Source organism: Talpa occidentalis, unplaced genomic scaffold (assembly GCF_014898055.3).
Source record: "Talpa occidentalis isolate TD23 unplaced genomic scaffold, MPIMG_talOcc4v2.1 talOcc4.17, whole genome shotgun sequence".
Classification (NCBI taxonomy): domain Eukaryota; kingdom Metazoa; phylum Chordata; class Mammalia; order Eulipotyphla; family Talpidae; genus Talpa; species Talpa occidentalis.
In genome coordinates this window covers 43595351-43614016 of record NW_023601754.1, presented here as the reverse complement: position 1 = coordinate 43614016, position 18666 = coordinate 43595351, and the positions used below count along the sequence as shown (strand labels likewise).

Below are 18666 nucleotides of genomic sequence, written 5' to 3'. Positions count from 1 at the left end.
AGGATGCTCAGGGGGGTGAGCACAGACCCACACAGGTGTCCAGCCTCTAACCAAAGCAAACCGAGGGTTTGGTTCCCCCACCAGTAGTCCACAACCACACCCCACCCTGAGATGCTCTGACCGGTCCCTGACCCTTAACTTCCCATGTGCACTGAGGCCCTGCCAAGGCTGGAGGGTGGCAGTGGTCACAAGGCAGGGACAAGGAAGAAGACAGCCAGAACCTGTCCAGCGAGGGGGACCTGGGGAGAGGTCAGGCTCCAGGCCTCCCAGCACATGCTCCATGTCCCTTCAGACTTCACTAACAAAGCACAGACTCAAATACAAAATTAAGAATTTTCAGATGCAAACAAAGAGCATTAAACCCACAGGACTTCTTCTGTGCATGGGGAATTGTCAACTACACCGATCCTATGCCCATGAAACTGGAGGCCTAATATGCAGAGGGACTGGGGGATGAATTGATCCAAGAACGCAGGTGCCTCACACCTGGAGGTGAAGGCCAATGGACACCTGAAGTCCCTGAGGGCCTGGTAAATGGGGTGTTTATAATTCCAGGACTCAGGAGCATCATATCTGGATCTTCAAGGAATCCTGAGACAAGATACCCAGGTCCTAAGGAGATGGGAAGCAAAAGGGATAAATGCTAGATCCAGACAGGTTTGAGGGAGGAAGACCTCTCTACACACAGTGACACTTGTCACTGAGAGATCAGGGCTCTAGTAGGCAGCCCAGGGGACTGCAGAAGTCCAGAATGGCATGAACTAGGGAATAGGGACAGCTTCTTGAAGGAGGGGACAACTTGCATAAGACCTAAAGGATGAACAGAAGTCAGCCAGAGTCCGATGTCTGCCTTGTTCAGCAGTCCCCAGATCCTCAGCATCTTTCTTATCAGTGCAAGTCAATTATCAGACATGCCCTCTATACCTGGTTTGCACTAGACCCTTTGCTTTATGCCAAAGATACAGTATTGACTGACACAGCCCCAGTCTCCACCTCTTGAGTCTCCCACACAGTCCAGGAGACATGCTTCCCAGCAGTGACGATAGAGAGTGGTCAGGTCATGATGGGGGGAAGCACAGGGGATGGTGATCAGGGCTGGGATGGGGGGCGGGAAGTGGAGGCAGTATGATCAGGTTTGTGATGGGAGATACACAGGCAGGGTTCTCTGAGCTGGGGATGGGAAGCCCAGAGGAAGCATTTGGCTTAACCAAGAGAATCAGGGCCGTTTTCATAGAGAAGGAAGCATTTGAGCTATCTTACCTAAACACTAAGTAGGAGTTGAGTGGAATGGGGAAGGCACCTTAGCAAAGGGAATAGTATGTACAAAGATAGAAGGATTAAGGGGAAACCTTTTTTTTTTTCTTTAATGTAATGAAACATGCTCTGTGGTGCTTGAGGACACAGCAGTAACCAGGATAGTTCTGGCTCTGCTCTCACGGAGCTCCCAGTCCATAAAGACACAGATCCATTACCAGTGAAGGTCCAGGAAGTTTGAGAACGGGACAGAGAAGCTTAAAAGGGGGGTGATGCTGGACTTAGTATGGGGATTCAGGAAGGGCTGTCTGCAGGAGGGGCATTTGAACTCAGCCCTGAAGAATGAAGAGCTGGCTGGTTAAGGGGAGGGCAGGGCAGAGGTAACGACATACCAAGACCAGGAGGGCAGGAATCTAGCATTATCTAGAACTTGCCAACAGCCCAGTCAGGTCAAAAAAGGGGTGGGAATGGACAGGCCTATAAACTAAAAAAACAAAATTTGCCAGAGATTAATGATGTATGTCTCCCCACCCCCTTCTCCCAGTCATGACCTTCGAGTTAAAGGCCTCCATTCCTAAAGACAGAATAGGCTGTGGGACGCCTGGCTCTCAGAAGCACCCACCATTCAGCTGTTCTGCCTAGACTCCAATCCACCCCCAACCCCACGCCTATGCTGAAAACCACAGCAGCAACCACTGTTTTTCTTCCACGTTTTATTCGATATCACAGGAGCACCAATAAATAGTTCCGTTCCGCACCCACAATCTTCTTCCTGCCCCGGGCAGGGCCCCACGGGCTGGCTTCCCGTCCAGGGAAGGCCCCCGCAGCCCAGAAGGCTGCTGCTCGGACCAGCCGAGCAGAATTCCCGGGAGCGTTCCAAAGGGGCGTGGCCTGACGTTAGTGGGCGGGGCCTATCTGGGACGTCCCCCAAGGGGTGGGGCCTCTCAGGGGGCGTGGTTCTCATCTGCCGCCGTCACTATGACGTCCATCCAAATACGCATGGCCTCCGGGCTCGGCGCCACCATGTAGAAAAGACGTTCATAGGTTTTGACACAGAACGTCAGGCGAGGGCTGGGGCTCTAGAAATTAAGCAGTGGAGGTGGTGAAGCGGAAAGACACGGGCCCACCCTGAGTTCGAATCCCCGCCTCAAAAGCTGTGCAGCTTTGGGTAAATTACTTAGATCCGCTGATCAGCTTCCCCATGTTGGTTCCTCATTGGATTATGAGGGTTAAATGAAATAAATAACTCGGGAGAAGGGGTTTAGGATTTGGAGAGCAAGGACGTCCCATGTCCCCTTTCCATTGCCTACGTTCTGTATCAGAAAGAGGCGTTCGAATTCCACCTCCCCTAAATTTAGGGACCCCTGATTTGTAACTGGGGAAAGTTAGTGTCTGCAAGTCCATTTATTGAGAAAACTACTTGCCAGCCCTGAACTGAGTAAATCCTTATGTCTATTGTGTTTTTAACTTCAATTCTGAGGAAGTGGGCTAAAGTGTGCCCACTCTGCTGGTGAGAAAACTAAGGCTGGAGGCGGGAAGTCACCCTCCTGACGTACCTCAGCTGGAATTCTAATGAAAGCTCTAAAAAGTCATTGCTACTCAGACGGCAGCTGCAGTCTTTAAAGGGTGATATTAGCGGGTTGCTCTCCACAGAGTACCAGTTGCCAGCTGCCTACATTTCTGTTGCTGCACAATTCCTGAGTCCTCCGGGGAAAAAAATTATCACAGCACACCAGGAGACCCATTCCCATTTGGCAACTATGGACAGAAGCTGAGAAATTACAGTTCCCCTTAGATGATCCCAGGATGCCTCCGCCCTCATCCTACCCTCTTCGTTTAGTCCCACCTGGGCATCAGAATTAGCCATATTTTTACTCTAACTCTTTTGCTTCAAGAAAAGTAACAGCAGCTGAGAGCCAGGGACCAGGATCTTTAACTTTTGGTCTGTGCAGTGAAAATGACGTGTTGGTCTCCTGTGATAGTGGGGTCTGCGGGTGGCCTTTCTCAGGACAAGCTAAGTAGGGACTCCAGTGGCAGGGGAGGGGGCGGTTCACCTTGAAGGCACAACGTAAGTGGTCGTAATAGACTTCTTCTATGGCCTGGAAGTAGATGACGCCTTTGAGCTTGGTCTCTTCCTTGTCTGTTGAAAGAGGGGAGGGAGAAACAAAGAGGGCTAGGGGTGTCATGGCAGGGCTCACTAAGCCCAAGTCCCCACAATGACATAGGGGTGAGGCACACGGTGACCAAATCTAAAGGCCCCTAAGGTTGGAAGGTGAATGAATGTTGATGCTGGAGGAGAGACTGGTAGGAAGAATGTACGAGATGGGAGTGGGGGCTGGGGAGCTGGAATCCTAGGTCCCCAAGTGCCTTAGTCCCTAAGAATGGAAGGGCAGCAAAGACATGTTCAAAGTCACTGTTCCCCTAGAGAGGAAGGCAAGGGGCCTGGCAGGGGAAAGGGTTACAGGAATGTGCTGACAACATGGGTTCTGACTTGGCTAGCTTAGGAAAATGGAGCCAGAATTGTCCGAAACCATTACTGAGTAGGGTTTGATTGATAAAGGAGGGAAGAGACTGGGAAGAGTAGGGATCTCTACTTCTGCTCCCGGGAAAAGAAGAGGCCAGGAGCCCAGACCCCTGGAGTCATGGGGGAGGAAAGAGCTTGAGGCCCAAATTCCTAGAACCTAGACAAGTCAGGGTAGTAGGGAGGGGGGCCTAGATTCCTGAGTCCTGAGAGAGGAAGGGGCTCCGGCTCCAGACTCCCAGAGCTGAGCGAAAAGGGGGCTGAGGAAGGAAAGGTGAGTGTGGTGGGGGAGACTGAGTGGTCTCTTCCAGGCTCCCGGGGGCCGCAGGTGGTGAGGCTGCACTTACCAGCGTAGTAGGCCAGGCGCCGGGCCTGGCGGTCGAAGCAGAACCATCGCTTCCTCCAGGTCTTGATGCGGCCGCCCATCTTCACCAGGGGTCCGCGGCAGCAGCCCCCGAACACCCGGAGGTGCGGGCAGCTGTCCGGGTTGTGGCCCCATCGTTCCAGATGCTGCCGAAGATCCAAGACCCGCGGGCCAGGAGGGCGGGGTGGAGGCTGGGGCGGAGCCTGGGGGGGATGTGAGGGGGGCTGCTGAGAAAGGCAAAGGATCAGGAAAGCTTCCTACATCCTGGCGCCGAGGCCCAACATGAGGCTGAGCGTCGCAGCTGCCTGGAAGGCAGCCACAGTCTATTTTTTTTTTAAAGATTTATTTACTTATACAAGAGCTGGGGTACAGGCCAGAGGCACGGAGGGTAAGAGAATTCACCAGAGACAGAGCGGGGAGCAGAACAGGCAGACAGACCCAAGACACTGTTGAAGGAAGCAGCAGGCGAGGCAGGAGAGGTCTGTCGCGCCATGTGGGTATCTCCTTGGCCAGCCGGGAATTGAACCCACGCTGCGGAGAGTGTGGACAGCTTCATACTGTGGCGCTCTACCTGCTGCGCCACCGGGGAGACCCAGCAGCCACAGACTTTAAAGGGTGATATTAGCGACTGACCAAGACAATCATTCCAACAGCTAATTAGGACGGGGTCAGTCTTGCCCAGAGCTTTCCCCTTTGTCAACTCCTGGAGTCCCCAAGGAGGCCTTTGGGATAGGTCCACTGTGAGAAAACTGAGGTGTAGCGATGACGTAATCCACCATTATCTCTCGTAGCTTATAGGTGGCGAAGCTGGGTGAACCCAGGTCTTTCCCACTCTAGAGCTCACCCAGAGATGTGAGGGCCCCTTCGGGGACCTTCATCTACTGCCTTTGTGAAGCAGGACCAAATAATAAGTGGTCAATAAATGAGAATCCTGTTTCCATTCTTATTATTGTTATTATTCTTGTGATGAAATTAGTGATTATTACCTCTGCCCGGCACTCTGTTAATAGAATCCCTCTGCCCTCCTCAAGTTCTCCAGGAGATACATCATTAACCCATTTTACAGATGTGAACACCAAGACTCAGAGGTTAAGTCACTAGGCCTAGTTCACACAGCTGAACTGACTAAGCCAGGGCTCACCAGGGAAAGAGATCATCTTAGGTGAGGGAGAAGAATTAAGGCCATAAATCTCACGTTTATGAGAGCTCGACCACAGACCCAGCTCGATCATGCCTCTTCTTCCAAACAATCCCTGTTAAGAATGGTTAGATCCCTGTGGCACACTGAGGCTCAGAGCCATACACCTGGGACTTTAGGGTACAAGCGGACCCCTGGGAATGTTGTTAAAATGCAGAACCTGAGTCATTCCAGGGGACCACACTCTGAGTATCAAAGTCTGAGAAAACTAAAGTGAGCTCAGAGCAAGAAGGGAGGAGAAAAAGAGATATTCCATGGATGGGCACTGGACAGCAAAGAGAGGGAATGAGGAGGAGCCAAGGAAATCACAGGAGAGGCAAGGGCAGTTGAAGGGACACCCTGGAATCTTATTGTTAAGAGTCATCTCCCCAAATCCATCCAGTAACATGAATGATCACCAGCCTGTATGGAAGTTCCTGTTGTGTGCCTGACAAAGTGTCAAGGTATCAGTCTTCAATTCCTTTCCAAAACAACCTATTACTGTCTCTATATCCCAGATGTGGAAACTGAGGCCTCTGGAGAGGAAGCAACACAACAAGGTCACCCAGGCAGGATGTGGTGGACCCAGGCCCCAATCCATGGGAGCAGGCATGGACTTGGAACTCTGGACTATGCTGCACATCTGTGTCACCCTTTGGGAATCCCTGTGCCACTCAGAGCCTCAGTTTCCATATACAGAAACTTGGGGGTCATCATGGCATACTTCTGGCAGAGCTGTTTCAAGGTGGAGCTTTGTGCTGCTGGGCTCCTACCTCAGTTGTTGCAATCTCAGAGGCACACTGGATCATGCGCAACAGTTAGCTTGGAGTAGAAGTGGGGGCAGGGAAGTGCACACAACAGAGGACTGCTGAATAAATGATGATGTCCTGGATTTTGCAGGCACCAAAAAAAATAAAACAACATAGAAAGATGCCCCAGAGCAGGAGTGTTTCATTTTTAATGACTTAGAGTGTATGCCTGACAACCGGAAGTCTCTGCCTCCCTTCCAGCTTTATTCAGCTCCCTGGCTTTTAGCACCTGACATGCTATTTAGTTTACTTATTAATGCTGCTTTCTGTCTGTCTCCTGCGAAAGCCAGCTTGCCTGAGGGCAGGGATTGTCATTTTGGTCACTCATGTAACCCAGACTTAGCCCACAGTCACTCCACTAACTACTAATTGAATAAGAAAAGGACAAAGGGTTGAGAAGACAGAAAAACTTGTTGGCAGTGATGTGCTCACCACATGATAAGGGGGGCTGAGTGTACATGGAAGTGTATGCAGAAGGTACAAAGGTTTCTCAATAAGAGAAAGCAATTGTACCCCAGAAGCCTGATGGGGAGACCAGAACTTTCTCTATGTAAGGTCACGTTCTTCAGTACAAGTGTGTCTGTGCTTTAGCATAGGTAACAATAAAATCTTAATGAGGCACTTATGGGCAAACCCCCAGAAACTCTACAGGATAAATTATTCCATTTTTTTCCATGACTACATGACTTTTTTTTCAGTAAGGAGAATAGAAACTCAGAGATGAAAAGATTCAGGAGACATTTGAACCAAATGCAGTCTGTCATTTTGCTGGCTCCAGATTCAAATAACCAAACACAAAAATACATTTTGGAGGGGCCTCCCTGGTGGTACAGGCGGTTGAGCACAGCGCTGTGAAGCTGTCCCGCAGCCTCTGCAGTGTGGGTTCGATCCCGGCTGGCCACGGAGCTACCCACATGGCACGGCAGACCTCTCCTGTCTCGCCCACTGCTCCCCTCAGCAGCGCTTTCGGTCCGCCTGCCTGTTCTGTTCCCCACTCTGTCTCTGGTGAACCCTCCCGCACATCTGGCCTGTACCCCGGTTCTTGTATAAATAAAAAATAAATATTTTTTTAAAAATTACGTTTTGGAGACAATGAGAGGAATAGAAATATGGACCATGTATTAGGACGCTACATCATTATTAATACTTTCACAAGGTCTGCTATATTTTTTTTAAAAGGTGTCTCTTGGAGATCCTGCTTGAGGTATGGGTGAGCTGACCTACTCTCTAGAATTTGCTTTAATAGGTCCACTGCTGAGTGGCAACAGGGAAGGGAAACAAAGTTGGCAAGTAAAACAAGATTCAATACTGATCATCACTGAAGGAAGCTTAATACTCCTCTATTCTATATTTGCATGTCTTTGAATATTTCTGAAACAATTATTAAAAGAAATAAAAATAAATAAGCTTTACAGGACTTTTTAAAGCCCTCAGCTGTAGCTGCCCCCATTCTGTGGTAACTGGTGACACTGGCACCTACTTACAGAAGAGGAAACTGAGGCACAGAGAAGTGGAACGCATTACCCCAGGACAGGTCAGGGATACAGATGAGCATAATGGGAACAGAAGCTAGGCCTTTCTTGCCAAGCCCGCACACTGTTCTGTCAGGGGAGGGGAGGAAAGGGTGAGATAAGAAAGCGGGGAGGCCAAGGAGGGAAACAGCAAGGAAGCAGGGAGAGGGCAGGGCAGGGACTCACCATGATGGCAGGGACAGCAGAGCCTGGGGAAACTTCCGGGCTTCTTTTGGTCCCTTCCTGTGGGTTCAGGATGAAGGAGTGAACAAGGTTGCTAAGGAATGCAATGTAGGGGAAATGTACCGGGTCTTGGGTCTGAGCGGGTATTGGAGGGGTCTGAGGGAGGAGGGACTGAGGCCTGGTCTCCAAAGGCAGCTGGAGCAGGATATCTGGAGGATAATCCTAAAGGGAAGGAGGAGACTCTGGGGTCTCACCCTGGCCTTGAGAAGCCGTTCCCTCTCCGCCACAGCCTGCTGCAGGAGCTGCTCCATGCGGGCAATGTCTGGGTGGAGGACTCCGCAGCTAGGAGAGAAGAGAGACCAGGGCAGGTTACAGTGGCCCAGCATCTTCCTCCCATCGCTCTACCTTCTCCCTATCACCTTACCTGTTCCCAGGGCCACAATTCAGCAGCTGATAAAGGGGATGTCTCCCAGAATCCCCTGTGGCTGAGGGGAGAGCAGAGGCCTTCAGAGGTCCTGAGGGAGAAGGGTTGGGGCTAAGGGACCAGCCTCTTCCCTTGTCAAGCCCCTCTAATCCTCCTTTCTCCCCCATGCAGGCAGGCATCCAGCCTTCCCCATCGTATGCTGCAGGAAAAGGGTGAAGGATGTGGAGATATATGAGCATAGGAACAGATCTCACCAGTACAATGGAGCGAGAGAGGGCGGGGCTCCCCCCTCTGGCTTGCCCTCTCTCCCCTCTTCCGGGTCAGGCTTCCTGTCCTCTGGAGGCCAATGGCACCCTGGAGACATACACGAGTCAGGCACATAGAAAAGATGTTCAGTCTCACCCTAAGTGTGGACAGGGACCTAAGGCCCAAAGGAGAGAAGAGTTCGCCAGGGAAGACTAAGGGAAAGAGTGTTTCAGGTGGGAGGATCAACAAGTGCAAAGGCCCTGAGGCATGAACAAGTGTGGCATATTAGAGTGTCAGTGCTCCTACAGCTGAGCAAAGTGGGTATGAGGGAGAGTGGTGAGAGGTGGGCAGGGGTCAGATCATGGTTAGAGGTTAGAGGTGCACTGAACGAAGGCTTTTGATGAGGAGGATTGGAATAGGAGGGATGAAGATCCCTCTGGCTGCTTTGTAGTATGGCACACAAGGACTCAACAAATACTAGCTGTCCTGAATATTATGCATGTTATTGTTATTACAGAACTATTAAAAATGAAGAACTCTAAAGCAACAATAGAAAATGATCTCCAAGCTAGAGTGTTATGTTAGAAAACAAAAACCAACTAATAGTTAATATATATCTACCCCACGTCTAAGCACTAGCTGTATGTTCACACCACTGAAATACATCTTTTTTCAACTCCTAGTCACCCAACCTCATGCACAGACTCTGCCATTTCATTTAAAATTAGCAACTAGGGGGCAACCCTGATGGCCTAGGGGTTAAGTCAGTGCTATCACTGTGAAGAAGGCTTGAGTTCGATCCCCGGCCAGGGAGGTGACCCACATGGCACAGCAGACCTCTCCTGTCTTGCCTGCTGCTCCCCTCAGCAGTGTATTTCAGTAGATCTGCCTGTTCTGCTCCCCACTCTGTCTCTGGTGAATCTTCTCACACCCTCCCTGGCCCTTCTGGCCTACATCCCAACTCTTCTATAAAAAATAAATGTTTAAAAAAATTAGCAATTAGTAACTCCTTCATAAGTTGGGATGCCCAGTTTGAACGGGGCCTCTCTGGAAGGTAGGACTCTCAAGAAACAAGCAGCTGCTTTGGGGTGAGGGGGCTGTAGATCCCAGGCAGCAAGGAGAAGAGTGCTTCTTGTCAATAGAACCTGTTGGACCATTGATTAAAAATTACCCCTGGGCATGCATGTTCCCATTTCACCAGAGGAAGGGTGGAACGAGACGCAGAAGAAAGGGGAGAAAATTAGGAGTTAGTCATGCTGGCTCTCTCCCATGTATACAGGACATATACATGTTACCATTAAGCTTCTTTTTGGCTTTAAAAAAGAGAAAAAAATAATCATAATATAGCTGGAGTCTGTTAAAAAAAAATTAGTAAAGCCCCAGATCATCCTTCTGTCTCTCACACTGCACAGCAGGGTTAACCACAGAGGAAGTTCTGGAGATGGACCTCTAAGACATGAGAACTGAAGCTGAGGGGGCGGCACCTGCAGGGAGCTGTGAACCGAGAAGAGGCAGGAGGAGGTGGTGGCAGTGTGGGCGGTGGGGTCCTGGAGCACCAGCAGCTGGCGATCTGTCTTCTGAGTGAATAGGAGCTGCAGGAGAGCAGGGAGGTTGATGGGAGCTGGCAGGATCACAGAGGACCCTCCAGTTCCCCAGTGCTCTGCCCCAGGCTCCAGGTGCCATCCCATTTCTTAGATGGAAAACACAAAAGCTCAAGGGCAGGAGAGGGCTGCAATGTAGGCTTGGTCTCCAAGCCCCCCAAGCCCCAAACTCTCCCATCCCCTGTAGGGGGGAATGTGGTTAGAAATTTATGGTTCCTTGAAAAGGGGCTGAGGAAGAAGGAGGTAGGGGGAGGGACCCTAGGATCTGAAAGAGAAGATGAAGGAAGGGAGATCTGGGTCTGAGGGAGGAGGAGATGGGGGGTCTGCACTCCTGTGTCCAAGAGAGGGGTGGAGGTCTAGACTCAAAGGTCACAGGTGAATGAAATTCCCCTACCTTAGTGAGGGCCTGGTTGGACTCAGAGAAGTCCCCATCAGGAGTTCCCTGAAGGCAGTTTAGCTCAAGCAGTCGGCTACGTTCCTAGGAAAGGACAAACTATCACGCACTACCCCATCTCAGAGGAAATGTGCCATCCCAGGCGCTTCCCTGATGCCAGAAGACATCTGCGGTGCAGGGTGGGAGTACCCCCAAGGGGAGTGAAGATGGTAGGACAGATCTCCGAGCTCGGAACCTACCTGTGTCAAGGCCTGAATGGCCTCTTCCTTCTTCCGGCTCAGCCCCCGGCTCTCAGCTGCCATTTGCTCCCCCAGAGTCTTCAGTTGCTCTTCCAAGACCTGGATCCGGCGCTGCAGAGAGGTTCCTGGCTACACATCTGCCCCAGGAGGCCCCGTAGACTCCCCAGCCCCACCATCCTGCAAAACCAGGGCTTTCTTGAGAGCCCACAGTGCGCTCCATCCCATAATAGAGACAGTGGGACCTAGATGCCCTTGATGGATTGGCGCGACTCAACTCTCTGGTGCTTTCTTCCCTTTTGAGGATCCAGAAGAGACCAGCTCTTGGAGGATTTAATAGAGAGAGAGAAACTGAGAGACACAGAGACCCAGGAAGAGTTGCCAAGGACAGAGAGAGAAAAAGAGACAAACCATCACATGTACAGAAAAAGCATGACCGAGACAGGCTTCCCATCCCTACCCCAGAGTCAGAGATGCCGAGAGAAGACAGAAATAGGACGGAGAGAAGTTGTGTGAGGCAGAAGAAGGGAAAAGACAGAGATGAGAAAAAGATGCAGAAATAGAGGTAGGGAGCAGAGACGCACATCAGACCTTCCAAAACGATGAGAAATTTTTGTGTTAAATGTAGCTGAGTATGGGCCTCCCTGGTGGCGCAGTGGTTGAGCACTGGGTTGCGAAGCTGCCCGCGGCCTCTGCAGCGCTGGTTCGATCCCCAGCTGCTCCCCGGCCACCGGAGGAGGGTCCCGCATGGCGCGCAGACCTCTCCTGCCGCCCGCTGCTCCCCTCAGCAGTGTACTTCGGTCCTTCTGCCTGCTCTGCTCCCCGCTCTGGCTCTGGTGAATTCTCTCACCCTCCCGCGCTTCTGACTGTACCCAGTGCTTGTATAAAATAAAATAAATAAATAAATCTTTTTTAAAAATTTAAAAAAAAAAATGTAGTTGAGTATGTGGCTTTTCCAGCAGGATCTATCACACCCTTGAAGGTGAAGCTCCAAGAAAGGAGAGAGGATATCTTTTTGGATTAGCATTTGAAAGGCAGAGAGTGCCATGGTGAAAACCATCAGGTTCAAATCCCAATGAAACCTTTCCAAACTAAGGGATCTTGGAAAAGATTACGTGAGCACCTTCAGTGTTTTCTTTATAAAATGAGAAAATACAGTAGGGATTGTTGTGAGGATTCCATGAGTCAATACTCGGGGAAAGGTTTAGAGCTGTGCCTAGCACCTGGTGATGATCAATGAACGTCAGCTACTGGGGCCTCCCCGGTAGCACAGGGGTTAAAGACAGCGCCATCAAGCTACTACCAGCCACGGCAGCAGGAGTTCGATCCCTGGCCGGCCAGGGAGCTGACCCACATGGCACAGCAGACCTCTCCTGTCTTGCCCGCTGCTCCCCTCAGCAGTGTATTTCAGTCATTCTTGCCTGTTCTGCTCCCCACTCTGTCTCTGGTGAATCCTCTCACCAGCCCCGCACCTCTGGCCTGTACCCCAGTTCTTGTATGCATAAATAAATAAATGAATAAATAAATAAATCTTTTGTATGCATAAATAAATAAATCTTTAAAAAAAAAAAAAAGAACGTCAGCTACTGTTGGGAGTATTCTGGAGGGTATGACACAGGTAGGCAAGAAGGACCACAAAAGGGCCAGACATGGAGTGGAGTAGACAGAAGACAAGGGTGAGGGAGGCAGAGCTAGACCAGCCCGGCTCACCCTGTGCTGTGCCACGCTGGCCTGAAGTTCCTGAACCTGGGGATCCAATGCTCGGGCCCCAGGGTTGTCCCGATCCTCCTCTTCCCGCCGGCTCTCCCGTTCCAGTTGCTGGAACTCCAGATCCTCGTAGGCACGCTGGGCCACATCCAGCTGTTCCCTCATCTGTCCAGGGAACCCAAAAGGGCTGGAGGCATGGACCCATAGGACCCAAGGGAGTTGTGGGCTAGGGCCAGGTCAGGGGTCAGGGGTTAAAGACTTAATGTCCAGCGTCTTGGGGGTCACGGGATTGAGTCCTGAATTCCTAGGTCAGGGAGGTGGGGATTGAGGACCTGGATTTCTAGGTTCTGGACACCAGATCCCTGAGAGATCCAGAGGGCCCTCACCTCCTGCACCCCCTGCAGAAGTCGCTCACGCTGGTCCTCTGGCTGTGACTCCAGCTGTCCCTGGGCCTCCTGGAGTCTCTGGCGGAGACCTTCCACTCGATCCCGCTCCTGACTCAGTCGCCTCTGCTCCTGAAAAAAGAACCAGACTCTATGTATCCTCAGCCTGAGCATAGAGAGGGAAACCAGCCAGCAAAGGTCAGACCATCCAGATCTCAGAGCTGCCTGGAGTGTCAGCTCTATGACGCAGGGACCCTGTCTGTCTGGCTCACTCTCATACAGGCCTATCCAGTCAGGCCTGGCAAGTAAATGGAGTTTAGGAGAAGGATGAAGAAATAAATGCAAAACATATCCAGGCCGGGTGACACATGCTAGGGACCCAGAGGTGGGTCAGCCCTGCGCCCTGTGTTCCAGGTAGACAAAGCCAGCTACAGCCTGCAACAATCAGGACAGTGAAACATGGAAACTGTGGGAACCAAGAGGGGAACAATTTCTTCTGGGGTAACCCAAGGCTTTCTGGATATGAGGATATTAAAGTAAGTCTCAAAATCCGGGGAACATTTATACCTAGAGAGCTAGAGGGAGCTGGAACAACATTTTGGGCAGAGGGAACACCATGGCACAAATGCAGAGACATTGAAAAGTACAGGAAGTTTAGAAGGTAAGTTCTGGTGAGGAAGGTGATGTGGCTGAAGGAAGATGAACAGGGCATGGCACAGTTCGCCTCAGGTTTGGTCAACCAAGTTGAGAAGCCCTTATTCTGGGGCTGTGGGGAGCCATGGAAGGATCAAAAGGCTGGAGTAAGATCTTTTAGAATCGCTTTTCTAGAAGATAGACTTTTAAGGGGCTAAGATGGCTCCTTTGAGTCCTCCCTGCAATGAGGACGACAATGAGTGTGCAAAGGACATGAACTAGAGAGAAAGTTTCAAGGCCCAGAAAGGTCAGGACAGGTTGACAGTAAGTGACAGGTTGACTCAGGAAATGTGCAGAGCAAAGCCCAGGACTCTGACCTGGTGACCGAAAGGACAATGAAACAGGGATGAATTTGGAAATAGAGTTGCTGAGGGCAGTTTTGGACATGGTCATTAAGAAGGGGTCAGACTACTGGGACTGAGGGAGGAGAGGCTGGGGGTCTGGACTCCTGGGACTGAGGGAGGAAGGGCTGGGGACTGGACTCCTGGGCCTGAGGAAGGAGGGGCTGGGGGATGGACTCCTGGGTCTTGGAAGAAGAAGGTTCATATGGAAACCAGCATGCTAAGAAGGAGAACATACCAGTCTAGATTTTGGCAGAGAAATCAGAGCTGGAAGACACAGAGACTGTTTGAGGGCAAATGAGGGCTCAGGACTCAGCCCCAGAAAATTCCAACATACAAGATAAGACAAAGAGAAAAATTGATGGAATTCCAAAGTTGCCATTTTCCAACCTATAAAGATAGCTGATCCAAGCAATGACCAGCAAGAGATGTTCAAGTCTTGGGCCTCCCTGGTGGTGCAAGGGGTTAAGACACAGTGGTATGAAGCTACCTGCAGCCACTGCAGCACAAGTTCAATCCCCAGGAAGGGAGCTGACCCACATGGCACAGCAGACCTTTCCTGTCTCTCTCGCTGCTCCTCTCAGCAGTGTATTTCAGTGGATCCGCCTGTTTTGTTCCCCACTCTGTCTCTGGTGAATCTTCTCACCCCTCACCCCCCCACACACACCTCTGGCCAGTACCCCAGTTCTTATATGCATAAATAAATAAATTTTTTTTTAAAAAATGAGAATGTCAAGCCTTTAGGCGAAGGATTGTTATGAAGGGATCAAAGTGAGTCACCGAGGTCTAGACAACCAGAGACAATGACCCCTTGTCATGGTGCCTCTGTTTCTTTCCAAGCACTTGCAAAGGACTCCACAGACCCACAGCTACACCCTGACCAGGACAATTTGATACGAAATAACACACAGGCCTTAGATGACCTCATCTGACATCAGTCACTGTTAACTGGCATTTTCAGACAGTCGGCGACACATGAAAACGTAGTGGAAATGAGTCCAGAGTAAGAACTTACGATTCTGGAGGTGTGGTAATGGCATAGGGACAGAGAGACCAAAAGGAGCTCTCGTCTGTAAACCTCACATGCTGAGGTACTGACAGGCAACAGGCTGTCTGGGATTGGCTTTTAAAGCTGGGGGACCCGGGAAACAAGAGGTGGGGTGAGAAGGGTCACGGTATGACTCCTTTATTTTTGTTGGGTTCCCTATGACATTTAAAGAGCTAAGAAAGAAGGACAAAGGATGAAGCCCCAGTGAGTCAGGCCCCAAAATCAGGCTTGGGCGGGGGAAGAATGGGGGAGGGGAGCAAACCCGCCCTGGGGCCAGTCCAAGTATCTCTGTTTGGCGAATGGGGACAACTGTGATTCCCAGACCCCAGGAGCAGCAGGACCCTCCTTCCCACAAAGAAGGAAACTGATGCTGAAGATCCAGCAGCGCTAACAGACCTGTTCCCGCTGCTCGTGGCTGCCCTGCTCGGCGTCCACCTGCTGGCCCAGCAGCTCGCGCAGCTGCTCCTCTTCCCGCCGAGCGGCCACGCGCTCCCCAGCCAGCTCACCCCGCAGCAGGGCGACCTCCACCTCCATCTGCCGAGAGAATGCAAGGCCTCCTGGGTCCCAGGGGCAGGGGCCTGGGGACTGGATGCCCATGTCTGATGGGGGAGCCTGGGAGCCGGAATTCCTGGTTTTGGAGGGACGAGGAGGCCTAGCGTCTGACCCCGGGGGAGGACCGGGCTGGCGGCCTGGCCCTGGGCCTCCCCGTGAGCTGGCATCAGCCTTCCCGACAGACCTGCGGCCTCACCTCGATCCTCAGCTCCTTCCGCTGGCGCTGCAGCTCCTTCACCCGCTGCTCCATCAGGGCCACGCGAGTCAGCGCCTCCAGCTGCTGTCCTCGGAGCCGCCGCGCAGCGCCCCGCACCCCCTCCCCAGGCTGGGTGGATGCGGGGGTTGGGGCCGGGACCTGGGGGGGAAGCGGAGCCTCCGCCTGGGGTCCAGAGGGGTGTGGTGAAGAGGAGAGGCAGCCCCTCCGCGGTCACTAAGCCCACCTCTTCCCCATCCCATACCCGCGGCCTAACCACCCTCAGACTCTTATTCCCGCAAGGGGGGGAGCAGGTCTCCGACCCCAGGGAGGGGGCGAAGACCACCCTATCCAGGTCCCTTTCTCTTGGCGTCCCATGGCCCTGGATCTCTCTCTCCTGGGTGTCTCTGAGTCGTTCCCGTCTCTCTGTCTCCGTCGCTGCGTCTGACTTGCTGGGTCTCTTTCTCCCTCGAGTATCTCCCTCTCTCAAGGCTTCTCCATCTCTATGTCTGCTTTTCTGGGCACCTTTGTTTGGGGGTTTCCGTCCGTGTCTCTCTCCCCATCTAAGTCTTTGTCTCTGCTTGGTCTCTTTCTCTCTCTTCCCTCAGGGTCTCTCTGTCTCCCTGTCTCCTTGGGGTGCCCACCTGGCGTCTCCGCACCTGCCTCTGGGTCTCCATCTCTCTCTTGGTCTGAGTCTCTCTGGCTCCAAGCCGGGGTCTCAGTCTTTCCGGAACCCGCCTATCTCCGGGGTTCCTGTCCTGTCTCGGGGTCCCCCTCTGTCCTGGTCTCTGTCCACCTGGTCTCTCTCGCTCCCCCCGTCTGGGTCTCTCAGGGGTCTCTGCATCTCTGGGGCCCTCTCCGGGTCTGTCTGTTGGTCTGCCCGCGTCTTTGGGGACCCCTCGCCGCCTCCCCCGGCTCCCGGCCCGGGGCCTCACCGCGTCGCGGCTGCTCTCGGTGCTGCTGCCTTCTCCCACCTCGTCGTCCTCCTCCGCCGGCCGCCCGGGCCCCCGGCCGCTGGGAGGCTCGGCAGGGGCCGCCTGCTCGCCGCGCTCCCCCGCGCGCTCCTGGGGCTGGGCGGCCCCTTGGGGCTGGCCCTGCGCGTCGCATTCTGGGGCCGGCGGCGGCGGCGGCGGGGTCCCCTCGTCCGGGCTGCCGGGCGTCCCCATGCCTCTGGGCGCTCCGCGGGGGGCGGGGCCCGGGCTCCGTGGCTCCCGGCGGCGGGGGCGGGGCCTGGCGGCGGGCGGGGCCTGGCGGCGGGGCGGGGCCCGGCGGCGGGGGCGGGGCCCGGCGGCGGGGGCGGGGCCTGGCGGCGGGGCGGGGCCTGGCGGCGGGGGCGGGGCCTGGAGCCCGAGCTCCGCGCGGGACCGGCCGGAGCAGCGCGCCCTGGGGGTGGGGCCGGAGAGTTCAAAGGCTGAAGCTGCACATTCCGGGAGCGTGGCCTGGAGTTTCTAGGGGCGGAGTTTGGGGGATCCTAGGACGCCCCGCCCCGGAGGCGGGACCGGAATTTGAGTCCGGGGTCCTCCTGGCGCGACCCTTGCTGGCCTCGCCTACAGCCCTGCGCCGAGCCGGACCCTCCCCGCAGACCCCCCAGTCCCCGGGGCCGCGCTGGGGCCGTCGCGCCTCCCTCGGGGCACAGGCGTGGCTCACACCCCCCCGCTCGGAATTCTCGTGGTCTCGGCTCTGACCCGCTCGCCCCGAGCCCCAGGAGCTGGGGCTCCTATTCTCCCGCTTCGGCAAAAACACAAGTCTGGGTCTCCTGCTCCTCCCGGATGCTAAAGCTCCAACTCCAGCCTCTTCCTCCCCGCGGACCCAGGAGGCCGAGTCTCCAGCCCCGCAGCCCGCGCGGCCCCCGCAGCCCGGCGGCCCCGGCTCCCTTACCCGCTCAGGCTCCGGCGCGCTCCTCCGGGCGCTCCGGCGCCGCCGTCTGCCCGCGAGACAGGTGCTGGGGAGAGGAGGAGACCTGCGCTGACCCCCACCCCGCGCCCGGAAGTGGAGGGAGGGGGACAACAGGTCCAACAGCTCCCAGGGAGGAGGGAGCGGCCAGCTCGCCCCGCCCGCGGCCGCGGCATCCGGCCATCCCGGCCCCATCAGCTCCACCCTCACAACACCCAGCCTGGAGACCCCACACTCCGCCCCCAAGGCCCCCCTTTCTGCGCCCCCTGGACTGCCAGGCGTCTCGGTCACCTACGTATAAGCGCCTCCCTAATGCCCAGACCCTGGGAATCCTGACAGGAAGAGGGGACTGCAGATAGGGGCCTCTCCCCTCTAATTAGTCCTTTAGAAGGGCCCCGACCGGTTTGGGGAGCTGGGCAAGGGGAGGGGGTGCCCTGCGCTGAGTCAGAGACCCGCCCAGAAACAGGGGGAAGTGTGCCCCCCTCCACTTCGCCGTGGGATAGAGGACAAGGGCTAAAGGTCCCAGCCAGGTCCTTTCCTCTCTGGGCAAAAACAGGAAAATAACTGGCATGGGTGAAAGGATTATTGAACATCAGGGGCTGAGCTAAACAATTTATGCCTGCTGATTTAATTTCATCCTCACAGTAACCTTGTACAGAAAGGGATTTCTGACTCCAGCTACAGAAACTGAGGCTGATGGTGACTAATGAGCCCAAAGTCCACACACCAATTGTTCTCTGGAACAGTCTGAGATAGTAGCCATCAGGCATACTGTAACTCCAACCCAGGAAGTGCCTGGAAGATCATTCCAGGGCCTCCCCGGTGGCGCAGCGGTTGAGCGCTGGGTTCCGAGGCTGCCCACAGCCTCTGCAGCACCAGTTCGATCCCCGGCTGCTCCCCAGCCACCGGAGGAGGGTCCCACATGGCGCGCAGACCTCTCCTGCCGCCCGCTGCTCCCCTCAGCAGTGTACTTCGGTCCTTCTGCCTGCTCTGCTCCCCGCTCTGGCTCTGGTGAATTCTCTCACCCTCCCGCGCTTCTGACTGTACCCAGTGCTTGTATAAATAAATAAATAAATATTAAAGAAAAAAAAAGAGATGGCAAGCATTTAAAAAAAAAAAAAAAGATCATTCCAGAT

The 18666-nt window shown here is 53.8% G+C and overlaps 1 protein-coding gene across 3 annotated transcripts; it reads right to left on the bottom strand.

Moving 5' to 3' along the window:
* Positions 1–1953: 1953 nt before the first annotated feature.
* PHLDB3 (pleckstrin homology like domain family B member 3) lies at positions 1954–16803 on the bottom strand. 3 transcript variants are annotated; one of them, XM_054697234.1, is made up of 15 exons: positions 16573–16803; positions 15641–15823; positions 15289–15426; positions 12814–12942; positions 12431–12592; positions 10724–10834; positions 10485–10568; positions 9974–10081; positions 8498–8597; positions 8244–8334; positions 8074–8161; positions 7823–7879; positions 4123–4366; positions 3309–3394; positions 1954–2333 (listed from the first exon to the last, which is right to left on the bottom strand). In XM_054697234.1, exons 1-15 carry the CDS (start codon positions 16801–16803, stop codon positions 2199–2201), a joined length of 1947 nt encoding a protein of 648 aa, XP_054553209.1. In that variant the 3' UTR covers positions 1954–2198. The 3 variants fall into 3 exon arrangements, with proteins under 3 accessions (XP_054553209.1, XP_054553210.1, XP_037372645.1); XM_054697235.1 differs by having other exon boundaries at positions 4123–4363; XM_037516748.1 differs by having other exon boundaries at positions 4123–4342.
* Positions 16804–18666: the final 1863 nt, after the last annotated feature.